Source organism: Malania oleifera, chromosome 9 (assembly GCF_029873635.1).
Source record: "Malania oleifera isolate guangnan ecotype guangnan chromosome 9, ASM2987363v1, whole genome shotgun sequence".
NCBI lineage: Eukaryota > Viridiplantae > Streptophyta > Magnoliopsida > Santalales > Ximeniaceae > Malania > Malania oleifera.
The window spans coordinates 95,387,513-95,412,033 of NC_080425.1; the positions used below are offsets into that span (position 1 = coordinate 95,387,513).

At 36.1% G+C, this 24,521-nt stretch overlaps 1 protein-coding gene across 3 annotated transcripts in view; it reads right to left on the minus strand.

The window, feature by feature from the left end:
* Positions 1–1,785: 1,785 nt before the first annotated feature.
* Positions 1,786–24,521, minus strand: part of LOC131165034 (uncharacterized) — a 30,677-nt gene continuing 7,941 nt past the window's right edge. The window contains exons 3-11 of one of the 3 annotated variants that reach the window (XM_058122664.1): positions 22,365–22,446; positions 16,011–16,094; positions 11,416–11,455; positions 10,665–10,710; positions 9,659–9,717; positions 7,543–7,610; positions 4,203–4,286; positions 3,436–3,494; positions 1,786–2,119 (exon numbers count right to left, since the gene is read on the minus strand). In XM_058122664.1, the coding sequence (XP_057978647.1) occupies positions 2,031–2,119; positions 3,436–3,494; positions 4,203–4,286; positions 7,543–7,610; positions 9,659–9,717; positions 10,665–10,710; positions 11,416–11,455; positions 16,011–16,094; positions 22,365–22,446 (611 nt within the window). In that variant the 3' untranslated portion in view covers positions 1,786–2,030. Of the gene's footprint in view, positions 2,120–2,501; positions 2,791–3,435; positions 3,495–4,202; positions 4,287–7,542; positions 7,611–9,658; positions 9,718–10,664; positions 10,711–11,415; positions 11,456–16,010; positions 16,095–22,364; positions 22,447–24,521 lie in introns of those variants that run through there. The other 2 variants (XM_058122665.1, XM_058122666.1) reach the window with 2 other exon arrangements.

Consider the following 24,521-nt stretch of genomic DNA (forward strand, 5'->3'; position numbering starts at 1 on the left):
AACCAATAAATTTGTACTTACTAATAAGAACACCAAATACACTTGCATTATATTTGAAGAGACTTAAATTTGAATTTGTATTAAATTTATATATAATGTAAAATTATATTAAATTTTGTTTAAATTAAAACTAGGTAAATAAACACATTGCCATAATTTCTTTTATTGTGAAAAAATAAAAAAAGAAGAAAAGAACAAACAACCAAATAATTTTTTTTTTTAAATTAAAAGATACTCATATCAACCAATAAATTTGTACTTACTAATAAGAACACCAAATACACTTGCATTATATTTGAAGAGACTTAAATTTGAATTTATATTAAATTTATATATAATGTAAAATTATATTAAAATTTGTTTAAATTCACCCAAATTTAAATCCAAAACAGGAAATTCATCTTTCGAAACGCAACAAAGGTTATGTTTAGAGAGACGTTGATTTTGGAATTGTATTGAATTTAAATAAAATATAATTTAAAATTATATTAAAATTTACCTAAATCCACTCAAATTCAAATTTAATGTTCAAAATTCATACTCCCAAACACAAGATTACCCTATAGTTGAGGTTTAGATTTACGTTGGATTATAGTAAGATGTAATATAAAAGTGTATTAAAATTTATCAAAATCCACTCAAATCCAATCTAACGTTTGAAAAAATCCATGTTCACAAGCACCGCCAATATTATGCTAGCCAGAGCATGGATTGCTGACCTTGAATTTGAATTTGAATTTAGATGAATATAGATAAATTTCAATTCAATTTTATATTACATCTTATTCAAATTTAATATAACTCCAAATCCAAGATTATCCAATTTAATTTACAATTTACATATTGAATTACATATTAAAAACCAATTCACAAAAGCCACACCACTTAACCTAAATTGTCATTGTGTTTTAAATTAACCCAAAGAGGGAAAAAAATTCAAAACTCTATATGTAGAGAGACCTTAAATTTAAATTTCTATTAAATTTGGATAAAATGTAACATAAAATTAAATTAAATTCATCCAAAATCATCCTAATTCAAATATAAGATCCAAAAATCTATGCAGAAATTAATATTTGTGCTCCCAGATTACAAAAGCTGAAAAACATCCTAAATGTTCCAAGTATGATTTCTACCCAATGGTGGAAACAATAGATTTCTGGATCCCCTCACTCCATTCTCATTACGAGTTCCAAATGAGACCTAAATGACAAGAAGAGCCAATTGGATGGACATGGCAGCACAAGCATACTACACCAGGCAATAGCTTACAGTACACCTAGACTAATAATAAGTTCCAAGGAAAACACTTGGCAGTAGACTTTGCTGCATGAGTAAAGGATTTTTCTCATGCTAATCAAATTAATATGGAGTAATGATCCTTCTTACTTCACTAATACCTCTTACACCAAACAACTACCAGTGACCAAACATGTCTGTAACTTCGGTGACAACAAATTCTAAGTCACGCTCACTCCTGGAATTCCAGTTTAAGAAGAGCTTTCAATCAAGACAACATTGCCACCAAATCTCCACCAAACAAATATACAATCTACCCCATTTGAAAATTGTAAAGCTTGAGAAAACGAAAAGTGATTTTTTCCTTATATGGTCATTAAAAATTTATATATATATATATATATATATATATATATATATATATATATAGAAGATCAATGAACAATTTTTATTTAACATGTCATTGACCTTTGATTTTTCAAAGTCTTTTTTTTTTTTTTATCATATTTCAACAAATTTTCAATCTTAATATTATAAATGGTAGAGTGAGAAACATGCCGACTTTCTTTTCCTTTCCATTTCTCACACATTATCCTTGTTCCAAACAGAGCCTTAAGAGGCAAGAACAAGTTAAAATAACGAAGTTTTCAATAATTAACATCTATTTACTTGTACAATCTTTCTACTTGATTCTGCAGGAACATGCGGACAAGCTGCATGAATAAACATTTAAGTTTTCAGCTAGGTCCAGCCCCATTTTGCAGGGTACCTACCTTTGCACTGTCATTGAACTAAAGAAACATTCCCTCAAGAAACTCGTCAAAGTTTTCTTCATCTTCAGTTTTAGCACCGCTGCTAGAAGTTGAAGCCTTTCTGCCTGCTATGAATGAACAAGAAGATTTATGTTACCACCATTTGTTTCTAGGGTGACAAGAAACACCACAGAAGGTAAATTTTAAAGAGACGAGCAATTATTCTTTTCCCGCACCGCTAGACTGAATAAATGCATTTATTTTTGTGATTGGATTACAAATCACTGGGAAGACTATATACCTAGCAATCACTTAGCCCTGATTTACCATAGCCATTTAGGGTCTTTTGAACTGGCCACGAGTATTCTAATTTTACAAATTAAACTTTTTTCTTTTTAAAATGTGTTTTTAAAGATGAAGAGCTGCTCCAGTAACATACAAGGAGCAGAGAAATTACAAATCTAATCAAAAAGAAAATCCAGAAGGAAATTTTAAGCATCAATACATCAATTTTGGCAAGGAAATTTGCTTACAAATTAGTGAACCTTAAAAAGTCCAACAGGAACAATAAAGCAAAGATGAGGATGAACCAAAATATTCTCGAACAAGTGAGAATATCTCCATGGCCGCCCAGACAGAATCCCTAGCCCGATTAACAGTCATGTGACTAACAAGATCATCTAACATGTACTCTTTAGAAGCATGAATTGAAAAACAGTTGTATTTCCAGCCTCATTAGTATTTCCTAGATCAGCCAACCTTACAGACCATAATCTCTACAGACCTCACCAATGCCAAACTGCAAAAGAAGAGACAGCTTCATCCTGTAAGTGTAGCAAGAGAAGCAATACTGTATAATGCAGAGTACGTTTTTTTAGACCAGCAGCCAGACCATAAAAGTCCTAAGCTGGTATGCCATTTCCCTTATCAAAATCCACATTTTCTACACATTTCCTCTACTCCCAAAGGGGATAATGTTCTTGATGCCATGATGGGCTCTCATGTTGTAGCACCAAACCATCTCCAACTACTTTTCATCTTGCATATGTTAATACTACCCTTTACTCTTGAAGGAGCCAGAATTTCCTTCTTAAGTCGCTGTTTGGAACTTTAGCAACACTAGTCATGCTACTGTTCATTTCACTGTTAGGACGGGCACTATTCACTTAAAACTAAAGTAACCTACCAAAAAAAAGATAATTGATTAATTTGGTTCAGTTAATTGGTTAATTCAATTAGATTTGATAGATATTTTTAAGATTTTTAATTTTTGGGTATTGGTTCAGTAAACACAAAGTTTTAACTGGTTATCCAAACTAACCAAAATATTTATATTTATATGCAGATTCCTTGTGAATTTATTCAAATTCTTTATCATAAGTGTCGATTGCCCTAACAATAATAACAAAACAACAAACAAGAATGATGCCGAAAGGGAACTAACCTTTCCTCTTCTGTTTACTCCTCTCATCATCTGCATCATCGTCGCTATTTGGCCTTTCCCTGATAGTAAACCATGAATAGTTCAATATAGCAAAAGGCCCCAGCACGAATCCTTTCATTAGTGGTAAATAGACTACTAACTTATTATTAAATACTAAGTTCTAAAATATAATAAAAACAGGCAATGCAAGTAAACACAACTATGCTATCGCTTTGGCTTAACACAAGCAATCAACACCCATGTGCTTAATCATATAGGCAGCAACAAATAGTCTTATTGGTTAAGCATGCACTCAATGGGGTGTGGTAGAGCTAACAAAAGGAACAAGCAAATGGATGTCAAAGCTTGCACATTGTAAGTAGGGCTATCAAAGAAAATTGATATGTCAGGCATATGAAAGGAAATCGACATTTCAAACCTTGCACATTGGTGAGTAGGAGTAGCTAAAAAAAACAGATGTCGAGTGTAACAAATGAAGTAGACACGTCAAAAAACATGCATCCAATTGTAAGGCATAGGCTTGCCACACACATGCCAACACAATGCAGAAAGATTGCCTTGACTGGGATAAAAAAGCGCAAAGCTTGCATGTGAATGGGATTTGCAACATACAAGGAAGCATGTGGTGTTCATAGGGGAGGGGAATCATATCAGCAGCACCATCAAGATAAGGACATGACAAGAACTCGATAGTGGCACAAGGGACAGAGTTCACACACACACACACACACACACACATATATACATATCTGGAGTCAAATCATCACCTCTTTCTTCTCAACTCTTCTTTTTCCTTTTTATCTAATTGCTCCCTCTCATTCTGCTTTTTATAAAGAAGCTTTCCTGCACACCTAGTTAAAAAGATCAACAAAAAGAAATATGCTGTCAGAAACCTGAACATAACAGAAGCATGAGTCAGAAAGTATGAAATGAAGAGCAAGAAAAAGCACATTATTTGATAGAGGAAAAGGTATCTTTAACAAATCCAAAATATGTAAAAGGAATAACTCAACAGAAAAAAGCAAGCCTTAAGCGCCACTACGTGGGAAAACACAAGGATCATGACTCCGCACATCAGACTTCAGGATGATGAACTCAGATTCCATAAATTATACTAGAGATGAGGCCTTGGTTACTAGACAAATATTCACCAAGCAAAATTATTAGTAGTTCTGCTGAAGAAAAATTTTGAACACACAACCAGAACATACACAAATCAAAATAAAAAAGTCACAAGCAGCATATTGCACATGCACAAGAATGAAATTAAATCACAATGAATTCCCATGGAAGAGGGATTTGGGGCTCTCGAATTCCATACCATCCTTTTGGACATGCACAGAAGTGCTTGACAAAATTCTCAACAATTGATCACAAGTTGAATGGGGGAATTATAAATTGGAAACTGGCACCAAATGTGCAAAAGAAATAAGAAGTTAGACAATCATTTGTGACTTTGCCTAGCAGGTTTGTAGTGCTCCATTCTGCTAAGTTTGGAATTATTGATGTTGCCCAGAACTGTTTCTTGACACACTGAAGGTTTAGCAAGGGATAAAGCAAATAAATCAGTCACTTTAAAGAGTTGTTCTTCTTCGCAGAATCTGGAGCATGATGAAATAAAGGAACGAGTGTGGTTGTCGAAGGGAAATGTGGCCTTTCATTCAGGATATCACCTCCCCGAACAGCTCACTGGCAAGTGCAGTTTTCTCCTGTCATAGAGCAGTGAACAACGGGGCATCAGATTGCTGCTTAGGCAGGCCAAGTAGATTTGTCTGTTTCATACGTTCTTCATCTTTGCCCCTTTCCCTGGTGTTGCATAGGTTAGTTGTTTCCTCCTCCTCCCTCTCCCCCCCACCCCAAAAAAATAAAAAAACAACAAAAAAGGAAGAAAAAAAATAAGGAACAAGAGAGCCTTGAAGATTTAGGGAAAAACAAAAAACCAAAAAAAAGGAAGCAAAAAATAAGGAACAAGAGGGCCTTGAAGATTTAGAGCTTCCCCATTATAAGCTCAATATCATTTTTGATCATGTATTGGAGTACCCTTAATTTGGAACATCCAACTACGTTTGTTGGGATTTTTTTTGCTCAGGATTAAGCTTGATAAATGAGGCTGTGTATTTGGTTGTTAGGCCCCATATTCTTTGAATAAATTACACAAGTTCTTGAAGTTTCATTGACTAGAACATTTCTTCTTGTACACTAAAATGCGTACTTGGGCTTTGCTCACATTGGCTTTGTCAAATAAATAATTTACTGATAAAACAAGGCTGAGATGTGCACCCATGTTGGCCAAGGGTATAACCTTGGGCAGTTTTGTCTTATATCCACTTGGATTATCAAAGAATGTTTATCCTTTTTATATTTGTCTCAAGTAGGTATAGTGTCAATTCCCTTGGCTCCAGCTTGTGGGTGTACGGTGACAGGTGTGCTAACACAAGGATAGTGCCACGGGGAATGGGGATGGGGGTTAAGTGAGTTCAACACAATAGACATTAAAAGAAAAAATAGAACTAAAACAGTTCAAATGCAAAGATCAATCAATCAGTTTATCAATTAAAGGCACTGTAAAAATGAACAATGATAATGGACTTTCATGTCTGTCCTAATCGTTTGAAAGGTACACTGGTATATCTAGAGCAATAGCTGAAAGGAGAATGGCTGACAATCTCCAAGAGTAATATGAGAGAGAGAGAGAGAGAGAGAGAGAGAGAGAGAGAGAGCATGTAATTAAGCTCAAAATAAGCTTGGTGTCACAGATGTGGAGTTCACAGTGGCCAAACAGTAATCACCCTTACCAAAATCCTCCTTAAAGTCAAGGAGTCACGCCCATGTGGCAGCAAGACTACACCAAGTCCAGCCTAGCCGAACTCATCCAAGGGAACACTCAAGTCTAACCTCGTGGTCAAGTATCACGGCACAACTGCACTTGAACCCACTAAGGTCATCACTAAGAAACCTGGACTCGAACAGTAAGGGAAATAACTCACCTTCCACCAGTAATAAGGGTAACTCTCATCCCCTCAGTACAACCAAGGTCTTAGATGATACCGCCTAACCATACAACCAACAGATACAAAGGACATAAACCCAAACATCTGACCAAAGAGACCTGCACAATCCCATTCCCAAATGGATCATCCATGGAGCTCCCAATCCCACACTGAAGCCCAAGACACACCTTGAGGATATCAAGAGCCCACCCCTAAGCACTCCACAAGGTTCCTCACTTAGTTCCCCCATTGGGGTATCAGGGGAGGTAGTATGCACTCCTTGTGTTCCACCAAGTGTTATTCTCCAAAGTATTCTCAATCACATACAAGTAACCACCAGGGATTTAATGATCATACATCTTAGATTCGACAACATCACAATAAAACGATTCAAACCTATCCAGCCCAACCACAACATCACCAAAACATACCAAAACCATCCCTGTGACCACAACCCAATCACATCCAGGTTAACCGACCATACCTCCAAGTCAATAATCATACACCAAAACTATGTGCTAGGGTCACAGAACTCCAAGACCCTAACACTTGGCGCTAACTATGTACAACATCTTTTAGAATTGACTGCTATCTGGTAATACGCGAATGTGTGATGGCATCAAATGTGTGGTTTTCTCATATTCTTCCAGCCAGGGAAATGCAATTGCATGCTTTCCATGAAAGAGGCACAGCAAAGCAATCGCAAGTACAGCCATTGAGCTAATACACAAGTCCAATGTTGCTCGTACTCTGTTACAGCCTTACAGGTGTCAGGTGCGAGTGTCTTGCCTACATGCAGAATTTGCTTATGTATTGTAGATTTCACATTGTTTTGAAGTGATTGGCAGGGTTACCAACATCACATGCCCAAGCTCAACCAAGTTCTAGAAATGGATACCCAGATAGAAGTGTGTGGACATTGGACCAAGTGTCAGAGCTTAACCTTAACAGCACATAACAGAGTCAGGTGAGGCTCATAATTTTTTTGAGAATATTGTAGAGTTGGAATAACATGCTGATATGCTGTTAGGAGAATAGCTCCAACAGAATTTAAACAATACAAAGGAAACAATCAAGAAAGCAAATATAGGGCCTATCACAGATGCCACCAACTCACCTCTCACAAGTTACCAACTTCACTAGGGCCTGCTTACTTTCTCCTGCTTCAAAATAAGAAAAGTTCACCTGCAATTAAGGTAAGAAGAAACATAGAGGCTGCAGATGAGGAAGATTATTAATGAACCAGTATTTTTATACACTTAAAAAAGAAAGTATTTGCGCCCCGCGGCGGGGGGGGGGGGGACCCCAATGAAATTTTTGGGAAGAGAGAACACTAGCAGGATTGTTCTGCTCAAAAGGATCATTACTTCCTTTTCTAACCAGACACCAAACAATCCCAAGGTCGGAGCTTTTCCCTAGTTATTTGCTTAAAGGAGAGTGAAAGCTTATGATGTGATTCAGAAAGGGGAACCACACATGCTGCTCTTACCAAAACTTGGCATCCTGGGCAAAAAGCAACTACATAGATCATCTAGATCATCTTTTTCTTCATAGCTTAGCCATATCTGGTTCAGACAGAGGTAAGTTGGTCAACCCTGTTACAAGTTTTTTTCTAGTGTAAGAGCTCTCCTCTTTTTAGATTTCAGAGAGACTAAGGTGAAGAATCCATACGCTACTCCTGCAATCAGTTAAATTCAGACATTTTGAATATATTTTTGGAATTTGATGTCCATTTCGAAGAAGACTTGCATCAACACATAATATTGGATTGCTATTCTGTAACTGAATCCTTTTCTAGACCCATTTTCACTCTCTTTTATCTGTTAGAACCTTCAAATTTGGGGGAAGTGAGACTTGATTCCAATGGTCAATTCTTAAATAATTACGACACCTCATAGGATTATCCAATGCTAACTATTATCAATTTCTTCTTCTTTTTTCCTTAGCTTATGACAACACATAAGAAAAGAGGGTGTGTGTGTGTGTGTGAGAGAGAGAGAGAGAGAGAGAGAGGTTGGGAACTTTATTTTGCTCTCAATAAGTGCTAAAGCAAAATTTCTTAGTTTATCCACTCATACTAAAGTAAAAAAAATTTAATTAAGCATACAAACCATGTTTGCTGCTCTAAAAAACACAGCTAATTTTTACAGAGATGTTCTAGATTAATTCTCCTTGTTCGATAAGCCATCTAATTATTCCAAAAGCTAAAAGGGAAGCTATTTGTGCAAAAAAATTTAGAGCTTATGATTCGCTGAGGGGCTATCAATCCCTTTTCTTGCCTTCTATTCTTCGTACTGAATGCATAACAATTACACACCATTGAGGGTCCCTCAACATTCTATTTACTTGTTTTTCATTATCATGTCCTACCGCATATCCCTTTTCTTGATATATCCTCGGTACTTGTCACGAGCCAAGCTTGTTTCGGGCATTATGCTTGCCTGTTACCACTTGTCTTATGTGCATGGGATGGCTAAACATCATGTAATTAGTAGTACAGGTTTTACTCTTTAAGAAAATGCTATCGTGTAAAATGGTAATATGACTCCTTCGTTGGTTTGATGTTTCCTAGTGTCAGAGCTAGAATAGTGTTGAAAGCCTCTTTAGGGGAGGGTGATTTTTCATCAGTCATTGTAAAACCCACAAGCATTTGCAAACTTATTAGCCTACTTGCCTCTCTCACTAAACACACATTGTCTACAAGGGTGTTAATAATGAATTGCGTTGGTTGCATGACTCCCATTTTCTTTCGTGAATGTCCACAGTTTCTGCTTATTCAAATTTTATGGTTGTGAATTTGGTTATGTGGTGTAATCGCAGTATACTTTTGGCTGACTAGTGTTGCATGACCTTTTACAAGGTGTGAAGTGTTCAACCTATGACAGTATTGAATGCATACATCATGTTCGTTTATTTATCTTTTAAACATTCTCTTATAGGATCTCTCTTCAAAAAACGTGAGGAATAGAAGAATTCTTGCATACTGTAGAGTGATAAATGGCTCAGTATCCTCGATCTCAAGTTTTCCTTCAACTTCTGGAAAAACAGTAGAATTATACTCACACAGAACACTAACAATGCTACATGAATTATTAATTTTTATCATGAGCAATTTTGACAAATCATATGGATTCCATAGGGATAAAATGTAATAAACTACCAAAATCATTTGTTTTACCAAACGTATACAGGTAAAAAAAAAAAAGCACTAGATGATATTTAAAAAAACGTGCCTCATAGCTTGCTAGCCCTTCTTTTTCATCACAATGCTTGTTACCGCATACGAACTGCCCTGACAAGCAAGAATGCCAAGTCAATTCCCCAATGCCATTACCCACTGAGGGCTTTCTTCAAGGAAAAATGGAAAGAAACAAACATATTTACAAAAATGCAAGCCCCTATCAGGAAACTGCAGAACTGAAACTTCTTAATTTGTCCGCTCTCTCACTTTGTATCTTTTCTCTTTTCTTTGGGTCAACCACTTGAGGGAGGGGGGAATAGGACCCAGAGACAGTGACTTGGGAATCTCCAAAGACAAAAACTGGTAAATTACTCTGATACTTAAAATTTTAGAGGTTTCAACAACATTTTTTCCCTTAAAAAGGACATCTTGGGCACATCAATTTTTCTTAATTTTATTCCATGAGCACATTCCTATGCATGTGCGGAAAAGGCAAAATCAGAAGATTAGATGATTTGAGTTTGTCCAAATTTACTTGGATATGCTGTAGAAAATTAAATTTTGTTTTTTTTTTTTTTTTTTTTCCCCAGGCGGGGTGGGGGAGAAGGGGACCATAAAAGCTAGAAATTCGAAGAGTAAACAAATATTTAAACTTTTGTTGTAAACATTTCAGAAGGATTGAATATTACTTTACCAAATATTAATGATGCAATATTTCAATTCCAATGAACTATATATTCAATATGTAATACCATCAGGCAAAAAACAGGATCCTATTTTTTTATGAAATCTACCTCAAGTATACACATCCCAAAAAACACATCAGTCAAAGGATTTCTAACCACAAATCTTTTCCAATCAGTTCCCCATATTTCATCATATATCCCATCCACTAATCCAATCAATAACAGGCTTTCTTTTTAATTAAGAAAAAAAACTCAAATCTACAAAAAGAAAGAAATCAAATTCACTCGACCATTCAACTAAGAATAAACAGCGAAGCATCAAATAAAAAATATTATTAGAATATATATTGCTAGCAAGGGTAATGAAGTTACCTTTCCCAGATATGACTTCCTTTTCAGTCCTCCATCTTAGGCCAATCTATGAGGAAGAAAATTGAAATTCAGAATAAATTCTCTGCAATGCGACATTTTAAGCTATAAAAAAATTCTTTGGAAACATATGCTAACTTATCACAGATAAAGAATTAAACACACAGGGAGTCTAGCTTGCTACACAAATTGAAATGTCTGAATGTGAGCCAGGTCTATTGTGTGTTGAAAGGAAATTAAAAACTACGTTGTTCTCTAAGGAGATCCAAGCATTTCAATTTATGACCTGCACAGTGGTTACTTGACTGATTTTGGTGAGCTCTTACAAGCTATACTGCCAATGAACAAATGTGAAAACCAAAGTTTGTAAGAATCCAGATATCATATGAAACAAATGGGAACATCCAAGCAATAAGCAGCACAGATGTGAGCTCTCCTAAGAAGTTGTAGCCCATAAGATCCTTTAAGAAAAAGTTACAGGCGATCTAGGTACAACCACAAAATTGGGTTTAGAAAAACAAGTTATGCATTAGAGGAATGAATGAATAAGAATCTGTAAACCGGTAGCAAAGCCTTGTGACTAACAAATACAAGGTTCCTATTTGTTACCTACACTCTACACTTCAGAATCTTGACCAGAGGATTAAACAATTAAGTACCCCCACAAAATATGCTACCAAGGTTAAATCATTAGATTTCTAACATTTTATCAGACAGCAAGATTATGAAATCATTTGTTGTAAGCTAAACATACCTTCCCGGTCTTGTACTGTGACATGTCAGCTATGCAGTATCTTCAAAAAGTTTAAGGCATTGAACAATGAACAACAAACCACTAATCTATTCTACTTTAAAGGTTGGTAGAAGTAAAACTATCAAGACTTGAATGCCAGCAATATATAGATATATATGACATTCTAAGTGCTTAAAACGTAATGTATAATAAAATAAACTGCCAATCCTCTAAAATAACAGGACCTAAATGATGTAACACATGATAGAAGTACAAAAGGAGGTCAAAACTGTAATAACCCCAAAAAGGGATATAGAAGATTAGTGGAATGATTCCCAATAAAAAAATTAATTAATTAATTAATCAGATTTTAAAAAGAAAAAAGAAAAAAAATAATTAAATTTATTTTTATTTTTATTAATAAAATATATTATTATTAATATTAATTAAATATATTATTATTATTATTATTCTTCTTCTTTTCTTTTCTTTTCTTTTCTTTTCTTTTGCTTGCATGCAGGCACTTTCTCACTCCTCTCATTCTCTCTCCCTCTCTCTTCGGTTTCATGACGGATTTTCGCCCGATCGAAAATCGGAAGATACCGCTGGACTTCATTCTCCGCTACCGTCATTTCTACCAGAACATATTGGTGATAGGAGCAGCGTAGGCGTATCTCCTGGGGTAAGTCAATTTTCCCTTTTTCTTTAATTTCTTGCAAAAAATAAGCTCAATAGACGAACGGACACCACCACGAGAATCTAGGGATGATTCTCTACAAGTCTATCGGGACGAAATTCTCATGGGGTCGTCGTGGGCAAAACCCCAAATTTGGGATATGGAAGTTATTAAGGAGCTTATTTTTAATTAATTAGGATTAATTTAAAAATACTAAAATATTGAGCATCTGGAATTGAAGTAAGATTTCTAAAATTTAGGGCTCAGGTGAGTGTCGCGGGTGTAATTTTGGGACCCGCAGGCAAAATTCAAAAAATTAAGTGGGGCTGTTAAATATTAGTTTAAATATTAATTTGAGGTATATGGAGCCTAGGGAAGGTTAGAAGGGTATTATTTTGGAGAAATAGATTAATTAATCTAGGAAAAATGCAAACTACAGGAGTTAAATTTCAGGCACCAAGGGCGTAGGATCTAAGTGTTAACGAGACTCTCAGTAAGCCAAATAAGGAGAATAAATTATAACAGTGTTTTTAAAATTACTATTTGAATTAATACGTGAAAATGAGCATATGATATTTTGTCTGAAAATTATTATGATATAAATATCAGATGAATTGTGTGGCATTTGAGTAATTTTAAATTGTATTATTTTGGAATGTGAAATTAATATTTTATGAATAATATATGAAAACTGTGTGGCATACGAGGTATGTTAAAAAATGTGAAATATAATGATGTGTATTTTCTAAGAAAATAGTGAATGAGAATGATTGATGTGATATTTATACGTGAGTAGAAAGTATTTGCATGAAAAATGAGTTTGTACAAATTAATGATATAAGTATTTTGAGAAATGTGGAAATACGTGAAATATGATATATGTTATTATGAGATAATGAAAGTGCACAGAAAATTATGAGAATATTTATAATGAACTGAATTGAGATATACTGAAATATAATTGATAATATACCAATACTGCACAATAATTGCGGGTGGGTGGTATTTATTTCCTACTGATGCCGTTGGAGAGGAATGCTTAGTATGAAAATTGTATTGTGAAATTCCTACTGATGCAGTTGAGGAGGTATGATCAGTATGAAAATTGTGTGTGAAGTTCCTACTGATGCCGTTGAGGAGGTATGCTCAATATGAAGACTATGTGTGTATGTGAAGTCCCTACTAATGCCGTTGGGGAGGTATGCTCAGTATGGAGACTGTATGAGTGTGTGTGAAGTCCCTACTGATGCCGTTAGGGAAGTATGCTCAGTATGGAGACTATGTGTGTATGTGAAGTCCCTACTGATGCCGTTGGGGAGGTATACTCAGTATGGAGACTGTGTGTATGTATGTGTGAAGTTCCTACTGATGCCGTTGGAGAGGTATGCTCAGTATGGAAACTGTGTGTGTGGGTGAGATTCCTACTAATGTCGTTGGAGAGGTATGCTCAGTATAGAAATCATGAATATGTTGAAAATGGGAATTATTTGATCTAATGTATTATGTAAAGTACATAAATGTGAGTTTATGTATATATAGAAATGTAATGAGTTAAAATGGGAAATGATTATGAGAAATGAAAGAGTGTGTGTTTTATAAAATAAATAATTGAAGCGAAGTGAAACTCTCCGCTTGAGGGCTTACTGAGTAAGGTGAATGCCCTGATAGGTATCAAATGTAGTCATTCCTGGCTACATAACGTGTTAGGGTAGAGGGAAGCTACCTGTATGGACAAGTAACCTTCCCTATTCTCAGGAATTTCGCGGTAAATATGTGTTGGAAATTATTGAATTTAAAAAATGGTTTTAAAGCTTATAAAAGTTTGTGTTGTATATCTATATGATTATAAGAATGTGTATATCAATGTATTTTCTCAGACGAAACGATAATTTGAAAAGTAAAGTGTATTATAACTAAACTCATATGGCCATACACTGTAAATAATTTATTCTGTCTTACAGAGATGTGTCTCACCCAAATTATCTAAATTTTTCAGGAAGCGAGAATAGATCAGGTGATAGAGCTTCATGATCATAGAGAGCTAGGACCCTGACACACAGGGTGAGTTTTTGGATTAGGGGGTGTGTAATTTCCTCTAGAGTTGAGTAGTTTTAGGATTTGTGATAATGATGTATATGCGTGTATGTGGATACTCTGGATATTGTATTCTGAATGATATAAATAACCTGTCTTCCGCTGTTAGGTTGTAATAATGAAATAAATGACTTTTTACCCGGTACCCAATGCGGGTCGGGTCGTACGAATATTAGTAGGGTGGTTGACGCGGCCAATTTGTGGATATTATTGATGATGTGTAAATTATTTACTTATTATTGTTTATGAAAAAAAAATTGTACGAAAATCGGGGTGTCACAAAAACTGTATCCATTTATCAAACAGAGGAGCAACAAATCATCCAACCTTACATCTCAACAAGCAAAAATCTAATTCCAAGGAAATGTTTTAATGAACAAGCATCCTTTAAAATAAGTTGTGCAGATTTAAAAAATTGATCTAAATGGGATCTCATTGGTGTTCCATCAGAATAACCTGGAGATATCTTGACATGGGGTAGCAAGTTCATGAAGACATAACCAAACAGTATTCAGTGGTCAGTCAAACTAAGGCGGGGCAAGCACAATGATTAAGCAGAGGAAATAGGATACGGTTTTACTACATGTTTGGTATGTAGGAATGGAATGGAATCCCGCGGGGGGGGGGGGGGGCGAGATAGAATCAAATTTATCACTTGACTTTATCATACTCTCCATTCAAATTTTTATTCCATTCCTTTCATATCCCATTCCATTCCGCAAACCAAACGTGACTCAATGTTTCCATTAGATTTCATAAGCATGCCAAATTGCGCACTAATATCTTAATTAAACTTATATTTTATTTCAATCATGCCACATTGCTTAGAATACATTAAAAGTTACCCCTGCAAAAGCATGCGCTGTGGTGTTTGATTTGTATTTCAATTTGCCCCCTCCCTAGTTTTTAAAGTGTTCATAAACCACCTTGAAATTTGGACTAAAAGTAAAACGGTAAATATTTCCATAAAAAATAAGAAAAGCACAAGAACAATGCAAGCCACACATGTTTAACTAGAACGTAAGAAACAATTGAAAGCACTCCATGTGGCCCAAACTTGGCCACAGATAAGGGAAGACAAGAAGAAGTTCTCTCCTGCCATATGGTCCACTAACAAAAAATATTACCCCTTTGTTCAAGAAAGGGAGCAACAAAGAAGAGAATAAAATGACATTTTTATGAAGCATCTATTCACAAAGTCACCCACAGCACGAATAGCGACTTCCTAAAGAATGTCAAATTATTTTGCCCTTTGTATCCGCTTTTCTTGAATAAGGGTTGTTACTTCTTGCTAGGAGACGATATGACCAGATGGATACCACTTCCTGCACTTCTCACTCACCCTGCTTTAGCCCATGTAGCTTACTTGTATAAGATTCGGCTCTATAGAGTGACTTTTTCTATTTTATTTTATTTTTTCTATTTTAGCTAAACACATGCTTCTCAATATACAATTACACATTGGATGGAAACTTTGGCAGTTCCATTCTAGTCTAAAGTTCAAGGAGGTTCAGTGACACACTTTAAAAGTTAGGGACACAAATCGAAATGCCCCAGCTCATATATCATAACCTCTCAATAGAAATTATTCAAAATGACAACAAACATATAGGGAAATAAACCATGCATGTGCATATGCTCACAGTCAGCACCCTACATAAATTAAATATAATATCAGTGATGTAAATAATGCACACCCCTTTCAATAATTATGTCTTTAAGGATCCATAACTGAAAATGCATCATCAATACTAAATCATGATCAGAAAAGCAAGTTATGAACCCAATGGTGCAAAATACATAAATAAATAAGCAATCTGAGATAACATCTGTTTGAGAAGGATACTCTTTAAAAAGCTTATCATAGTAACGCTTCACCAGCCGTTGTTCCCAAGTTGGATTTATATCATCTTCTTCAGAACGTATAAACCTATATAAATTAACCCTAGAAATTAGTTGCAAACAACTCAAAAAATACATTTTATTAGAGAATATTCACTCTCGGAGAATGAAATGTTTTATCACTCTTTGAGAATAAAAATGTTATGGCTTTGATCAATAAATTTTAAGGGTACGAGAAAATCAAAGGCCAGGGGCCAAATTGCAACCAGCTGAGAAGCAAGACATGCCTTAGCACTATCAGTATACCAACGCAAAACTGATCATAAAAGAACAGGAGTGTATGCAAACCAGTGCACCCAACCCCCCCCCCCCCCCTCCCCCAAAAAAGCAAGCAAGGGGAACTGTTGGCTTGCTAAATGAAGAAATACAGAGAGAAGAAAATGTTTGGGATTTGAGAAGACCCTAGGGTTTTATCATGGAGAAATTGGGGAAATTTATAGAAGGAAAAATAGTAAGAGAAAATAACGTGTGTTCACTTTGAGGGATCTGCCTCCGAATTAGCTAAAGGCTATGAATTATGTTATTACTTCATTGCTTGAATGCAAAAACCCCAAAGGAGTTACACATATATATAGGGAAGAGGAACTTACTCCTATTAGGAACGTAAAATATCCCCACGAATCCTCATTGAATTGGGAATCCTAACAAATATTGTTCGGGAATCATATTAATTAGAAATCCCAATTGATTTGGAAATCCTAACAAACATTAAATAATCCTAAAAACATTAAATAGAATCACAATTGATTTGGGAATCATAACACATTAATTATAAATCCCAATTGATTTGGGAATCCTAACATTCCTGCCTCCTTCAAATCAGCCTTGTCCTCAAGGCTAAGCAGCAATAAACTCCGAGAATCTCTCCACTTTGTAGCTGAATGCACTATGGCTAGCATCTCTTTGTCAGTCATGCCGATGCGAGATGGAGGAAAAACCTTACTTGTAACAGCAATGGGGCACGTTCTTGCATTAAAACGGCAACAATGCCAACTCCTGATGCATCAGACTCAATGATAACACCTTGTTGAAATCTGGTAAGGCAAGAACTAGTGTGGTGGACATTGCGTGCTTAAGCTTGACAAAGGCTTGTTCAGCTTCCTTGCTCCATTTGAATGCATCTTTTTTCAGTAAAGCAGTCATTCGAGCATTAATCATTCCATAATCCTTGACAAACATGCAGTAGTAACCAGTCAACTCAAAAAATCCTCACAGCATTTTTATTGTTTGTGGAATAGGCCAGTTTGTCGTATTTTAGAAGGGTCAACTAAAACACCTTCTTGGGAAACAATATACCCAAGGTATTCCACATGCAGTCGAGCAAAACTACATTTATATTTCTTGAAAAACAAATGATGCTCACGAAGAGTGGTGAGTACAGTTCCCAAATGACCTAAATGATTTGGCAATAGAGGAATACAGTGATCATGTGTTTGCTGAGGTGGCAATCCCTATGGCTCCGTAATTGGGTCAAAAAATTCTGAAATAAGAGAGTCTAGCCCTTCATCCTACCCAGATTGATGTTGTAACTCCTCTAATGCTCGAAGTTGTACCAGCAACCATGTCGCTTTTTTTAAGGAGCTTCTCCATACGATGGCTTGAAACTTTAGTAATATCACCACAACATTTGCCTTTAAGAGTCACTCTCTGGCCATTCACGGCGAATTTCATAACCAGTTTAAAGAAATTCCAAGCTACACCATCTGAAGTCCTTAACCATTCAATACCCAAAACCACTTCATGGTCTTCTAGTGGCAGCAAAAAGAAATCAACATACAACTCATGATTCTGCATAATAAGTTTAACCTTTGGAGTTCGAACATTTGCTCTGACTATCAAGGTCCATCCATCTACAACCTTCACATCAAATTTTTCACATTGCTCCACTGGATAGGCTAGTTGTTTAGCAATTTTAGTGTCCATGAAATTATTAGTACTACCCGTATCAATTAAGATAGTAATAGGTTGGCATTTTAGGAAGCCATTAATTTTCATAATTTGAGGATTAGCATAAATAGCTAAAGCATGAACTGAAGCATTATCATCAGATTCCACACCTTGTTGATCTGAATAAGGGGGGTCATCCTCAACCTCTTCTGGCTCCTCCACTGGTTCAATCATCAAGAATCATCTTTTTTTGCGACGGTGCCCTCTATGCCACTTTTCATCACAATGCTAACACAAACCTTTTATCAATCGCTTTTTAAGTTCCTCATGAGTCAATCGTTCAAAAGGAGGATTGTGACAAGCACGTGGTGTGATAGTACTGTTAACATTCTGCTTGCTAATGGTCTTGCTGCAGTGATGACGTTCTTCTCCCAAACTCTCTTCTTCTAACTGTGCAAAGGAAATGGCAATGATCATAGTCTATGGCCGACACACCTTGACCTCACGTTGAATGTCAACTAGAAGACCTTCAATAGTACCCACAAGCATGATTATCAAAATCCTAATCTGGATTGTGCAATTCTACGACCCTACAATCCATACTAGCCTAATCGATCCAGATCTTAAGTAGAATCTTAATAAAGTGAGATCCCAATAGGATTTTATCTAGAACCTTAGGATCTTAGGATCTCAATCCTACTTGTGATCCTACCGATCCTACTTTTGCAATGGAATATGAATTTTTCCTATTTAGGATTTAAACGAAAAAGGCCCGATGTATATTTTTATTGGCCCAAACACTTTACTTTTGCAATAGACAGAAAATTTGGTCTAGTTGGCTAAATGCATCAAATTAGGGCAACATAATGAGCATGTTTAAGGATTTGTTCAATCCAAGTCAAGAGAGCAACTAAACATCTCTTGAAAACTCTCTTCCTTCAAAATTGAAAGCTCACTAGGAGCTTAGAGTTCTTGATAGACAGATCCTAGTTTGTCTATCAGTAGGATTGGACTATTACTTCTTCCAATAATAGTAGAGGTCAACTGAGAGCTCTGAGATCAGCAGAAAGCTTCAACAAAGGGAGTTGCACCGTCAAGCTAAGAGCTTAAAGTTGCAGGCCTATAGCAGTTAATGTGTTATCTTTATAGTTCCTTCTACTTTATTCCTCCTCTTTTCTTTTTCCTCTTATTATTGACAAGCTAGAGACCTATCTTTTCTTTCCCAACGCAAAGTGCATATAGCTTTCTTTTTCCTCTTCTTTTCTTTGCAACTAACAAAAAGGTTCTTCCTCTTCCTTCTTTTTTTCCTTCTTCTCTTTATTCTTTTTTCCTTTATTTTTAATTATAATTATTAAATAAATAAGCTAGCAACAGGCTGCCCTTTGCAGAGCACTTTGCAGTTAGCCTATTTATATATATATTTTTTTAAGGTTCAAAATTGTTAAGGAAAAACCAGCTAGGTCCTAGCTGGCAAGCTCGTTAAACTTACTACCACGTTTTTAGGATTATTTCATTGAGAGTTGTCATAAATTGCCAAATATATAAATTTTTAATTTATTTTACATTGTAAGTAGAATCTTACGATCCATGATCCGATCCTACAATCCAATCCTGCGGACCCTCCCAACGATCGTATGTAAGATCCCGATTCTAACAACCTAGCCCATGATTTGGTTTCGATTCCAATCTATAGTCTTGTTTGATAGCTCTCAAATCGTATCTAATACTCCAAGAAAATGCTAGTTTGGCATGTTTTAGCAAGCTCTCTATCGGTATTCTCATATCTAGTGGGCCCAAATCGGACAAGTAATCCAAAATCAAATTCTACCTATGAAAGCATTCCATAACGAGCTTCAAACCAGTCATACCATTGAACAGCATCGCCATCCAGACTAATAGAAGCAATCCCAACTTTAGATATTCCTAGAGTGCGGTGAAAGTGAAAATATTTTTCAGCCCTAGAAACCCAGTCGCTAGGGATCATTGCTATCCCACCAAGAAAATTTCACCTTCATACAAAAAGGGCCATGATCATGCTCTCCTTGGTAACCACCTTTATGCATGTACGGCTGCTCCCTACAATTAGCTAATGTAGAGACATCATCTTCTCTCTCTATATGGGAAGATGTAATGAGCAATTTAGAGAGTGATACTTGGATCTCTTCAAACTGAGAACTTCAACAGATTTCTCATTTTAGCCTTTAGCCTAGCTTCCATCTAGGAATCTACTGAATTTTCTTAGGCCATTGAGTATGAGTGGAGATCAAGAATTCCAAGATTTTCTTTTGTCAGTGAGTTAACAGCGTCCACAAGAACGTTGGCTCTAATACCAAATGACAAGACCCTATAGTTTTATCGTGGATAAATTAGGAAAATTTAAAGAAGGGAAAATAGTAAGAGAAAATAGGATTTGATCGCTTTGAGGGGATCTACCTCCAAATTAGCCAAAGGCTATGAACTATGTTATTACTCCATTGCTTGGATGCAAAAACCCCCTAGGGGTTACACATACATATAGGGTAGAGAAACTTACTCCTATTAGGAATGTAAAATATCACCTTGAATCCTAATTGATTTAGGAATTCTAACAAACAAAAAATAATCCTAACATTAACAAGAATCCCAATTGATTTGGGAATTCTAACAAACATTAAATAATCCTAAGATTAAATAGAATCCCAATTGATTTGGGAATCATAACACATAAATTAGAAATCCCAATTGATTTGGGAATCCTAACAAGATTCTCAAAAGTCCAAAAATGAACATTCTCATAAATGTGAATGACCCTAATTAAATGTGTGTAGCATGTTTACATGCCTATCCACATTAATCCATCATCTTGATTGGTTAAAAGCCTGCTACTTTACACTCATGCGCTAAAATCAATTGACAGTTTGACAGTAATCATTTTCTTTGGTAAACTCAATTAGAAGATAAATTTGTAATTCAAATGGTAAAGAAAATGCAATGTGAAATTTCAAGGATGTCCTAACAAATTCAAAGTAACATCTAGGTAGAGAAATTGTAAATTAACTACCCATATAATTAACATCCAAACTGCACAGACACGCACACCATAATAACCATTAGTCACCCAGCAGCCCCATGATTACGATACATGTCAATGAAATTCCTAAACTAAAAAGAAAAAAAAAACAGATGAAGGAGAAACGCATAGTCAGAAGTATCTACAAATCAGTTCACAACTTAAGTCTTGATATTGTGCTCATTAATTGGTATTCATTACATTTACACATGACAAAACCACCTCAAGAAAAATTTCCAAGTTATCTTGAATGTTTTGTGAATGCATTCATGTCTAATCATTCTTCTTTCGCTAACCATCCAATTCAACGCCCTCAATTAGTCAATTCTTCATTTCAGCTACTATTATTTTGGTATATTGTTTCTTCTACCAATCTATATTATAAAGCATGACTGGCCTAATGTTATCCTATCAATTTCCCCCTAATTTGAGAACCATGCATTGATAATTAAGCACTTGTTTCACTCATTGCTCAATTAATCCTAGTGAGCAATGTCTTCTCCATTCTCCTGCTCAGTCACGATGGCACCAAGCCAATAAAAAAGGGTTGACCCATCCAAGATAACAAATAAAAATCTGCATCAATCAGCCAGATCAGCTAAAATCCTAAAATAGCCAAAGAAATTTGGATGCAGAGATATTCTCATTATTCTAGTTTATAATGCATTGCCTCTACATGAGCTGCTGTCTAGATATGGCTAAATAACTGAGAAAAGAAAAATCAATGAGTCAGCTCAAAATTACTCCCCTTACTTATAATAATGCAGTACTTTCGCTAAATACCTTTTAAAGAATATCCTGACCTATGCCTGAATATAAAATACCCACACCAAAAGCAAAATAGGAAAGGAGTCTAGTTTACAATATCCTGCCTCTACACAAGTCGCTGCCTGGATGTGATATCATAACAGTGAAAAGAAAAATCAATGAGTCAGCTCTATAAAATTACCCCCATTACTTATAATAGTGCAGTATCTTCCCTAAATACAAAGATTAAAGAATATCCTGACCTACACCTCAAAATAAAATACCCACACCAACAGCAAAGTGGGAGAGGAGTCTAGTTTACAATATGTTGCCTCTGCACAAGTTGCTGCCTCGATGTGATATCATAACAGAGAAAAGAAAATCCACGAGACAGCTCCACAAAATAACTCCTTAATACAAAAATTAAAGAAAGTTGCAACTTCACCTCAAAACTAAAATGCCACAATTTCTTTTTCCCCCAAGGTATTAAGTACAAGTAAAGAGTATAGAAACACCAATACAAGACAAACATGACACATAATGAAACTAACAAATTAATACTGGAGATGAGCAACAACTGATGTAATTAGACAGGAAAAATTACCAAGAGCATACCGGTATCCCTCTCTAAGAGTGTCTTGATCAGTTTTGACAGGCAGCTTTTTGTGTGTAGAACTTTCTTTTCCATAAAAGGTAACTGTTAAAAATAAAACCAAAAAATAGTAAGCATTTCTTTAATTGCTATTGGGGAAAAAGTAGTAAATTTGAAATATTCTTTTATAAATGTGGAATTTCAATAACTCACGAGTCTAAAGCTGTGTACGGATTCTTAGAAACTAGATGCCATTGATTTAAGACTCTGATTGGACCGGACTGGCAACCAGTTTGGACTGGTCTGATCAAATACCCTTCAAACTGGATTTCTGATGTAGGACAAGATGCGGCTAATTGGATGGATCATTTGACCCAATTAGGAGGCCTATGTCAAAGAAAAGGGTGAACAGTTTATTGGGTCCGAAACCCAAATGTGCTTAGTTATTTAGTTGTTTAAGTATGCGTGTGTAGTTTGCTTGTATTAGGATTATATATGTTGGGCACTGGTTTGTAGTAATTGCGTATTCTAGGGATATGCTTGCAATGTAATGTAGTTTTAGGCGTACATGTGCAATTTCATGTGTTTAGAGCCTTTCCTATAAATAGTGTGTGAAAGTCATGATGTAAGCAGTTGCTAATGAATTTGAATTGAAGTTGAATGTGAGTTTTCCCCCTGGTAGCTCCTCCCTTCCCCTTCCTTCTTCTCTTCTAATTTCTCCATGGCTGCAGAACCTTGATGCTGCCCCTGCATCACTTGGTATCGGAGCCCAACCACGATCTCCATTCTTCCATTTCAATCCACCCATTCTCCCTCGCTCTTCTCCTCATCTCTTCCTCTTCTTCCTTCTCTTCTTCTTCTTTCTTCTCCGTGTCTGACCTCCTGTTCTGTCTATAATTCCCTGCTGCCCAGCGGCAGTCTGCCCCTCTTCTTCTTGTCTGTTTCTCCTCTCCTTCTCTTCTTCTCTTAATTCTCTCAGCCCTCTGATTTCTAAATTCTGTTGCTGTCTCCTCTACTTGCAGCAGTCTACAACAACAAAACCAAGCCTTAAGTCTCACTAAGTGGGGTCGGCTATATGAATCCTTTTTCGCCAATTTATGCGATCATGGACCATTTCTTTTGACAAACTCAGAATTATTAAATCCTTAATCACTATCTCATTCCAAGTTATTTTAGGTATACCCCTACCCTTTCTACTGCCCCCCACAGTAACTCACTCTTCCTCACCGGCGCACTACATGGCCTACCTTGCAAGTGTCCAAACCATCTGAGTCATCCCCCTCTTATCTTATCTTTTATAGGAATTACACCTAACTTACCGCGAATATGTTCATTCCTTAATTTATCTTTCAGTGTTATAACACTCATCCATCAAAGCATTCTCATCTCGGCAACTTTTACTCCATAGATATTATATTTCTTCCATCTTCATCTTCTTTTCTTCCTCTTCATCTTCCAATCTCTTCTTCTCAGTTACTCTCCCGTCTCATGATTTCCTGTCTGAAATTTCAGTTTAAAAAAAGAACCAAAAGCAGTTCTGCAGTTTCAGAACTTTTCAGAAAATTCCAGCCATGTCCCCATTTCTTCAAACACCACTTTCCCGCCACCATCCTGCAACACCAACCATACCACCAAAAACAGAAACCCCTGAAACCTGTCCCCTCAAAATTTCGTCACCAACCAACCAGCTGAGAAGCCCCACATGCCAACTGAACTTCTCCAGCCGCCACCCCCTTCAAAATTCACCATTTCTGGAGTTTTTCTTGACACGCCACCACCACCATTCGATTGGCCACCCTTCGATCTACCAATCATTAGAAAATCATTGCCGGAAAATTGCCACCAGCGACTCACATACCCCACGTGCCAGCGACTGCAAGTGGAATTCTGCCAGACTTCCCTCCTGCTGCCAGAATCATGAGAAATCAGTTCCAGCCACAAGAACTTAGTGTTTTCTCAGGATATTTTGATTTGCAGCATGATATCTTGGTTCCTAATTTGAAATTGTGTAAGCAAGAGTGATAATTTGGCACGAAACCCTAGAAATTGTCGCTGCCAGCATCAAAATTCAGGTTTTATAGCTGCCATTCGTGAGTTTTTCTAGTGAATTTGTTTCATTTTTGCATGATACTCAAGATTCAAGGTGACTTAAAGATTGTTCTTAAACAATTGAAAGTGAA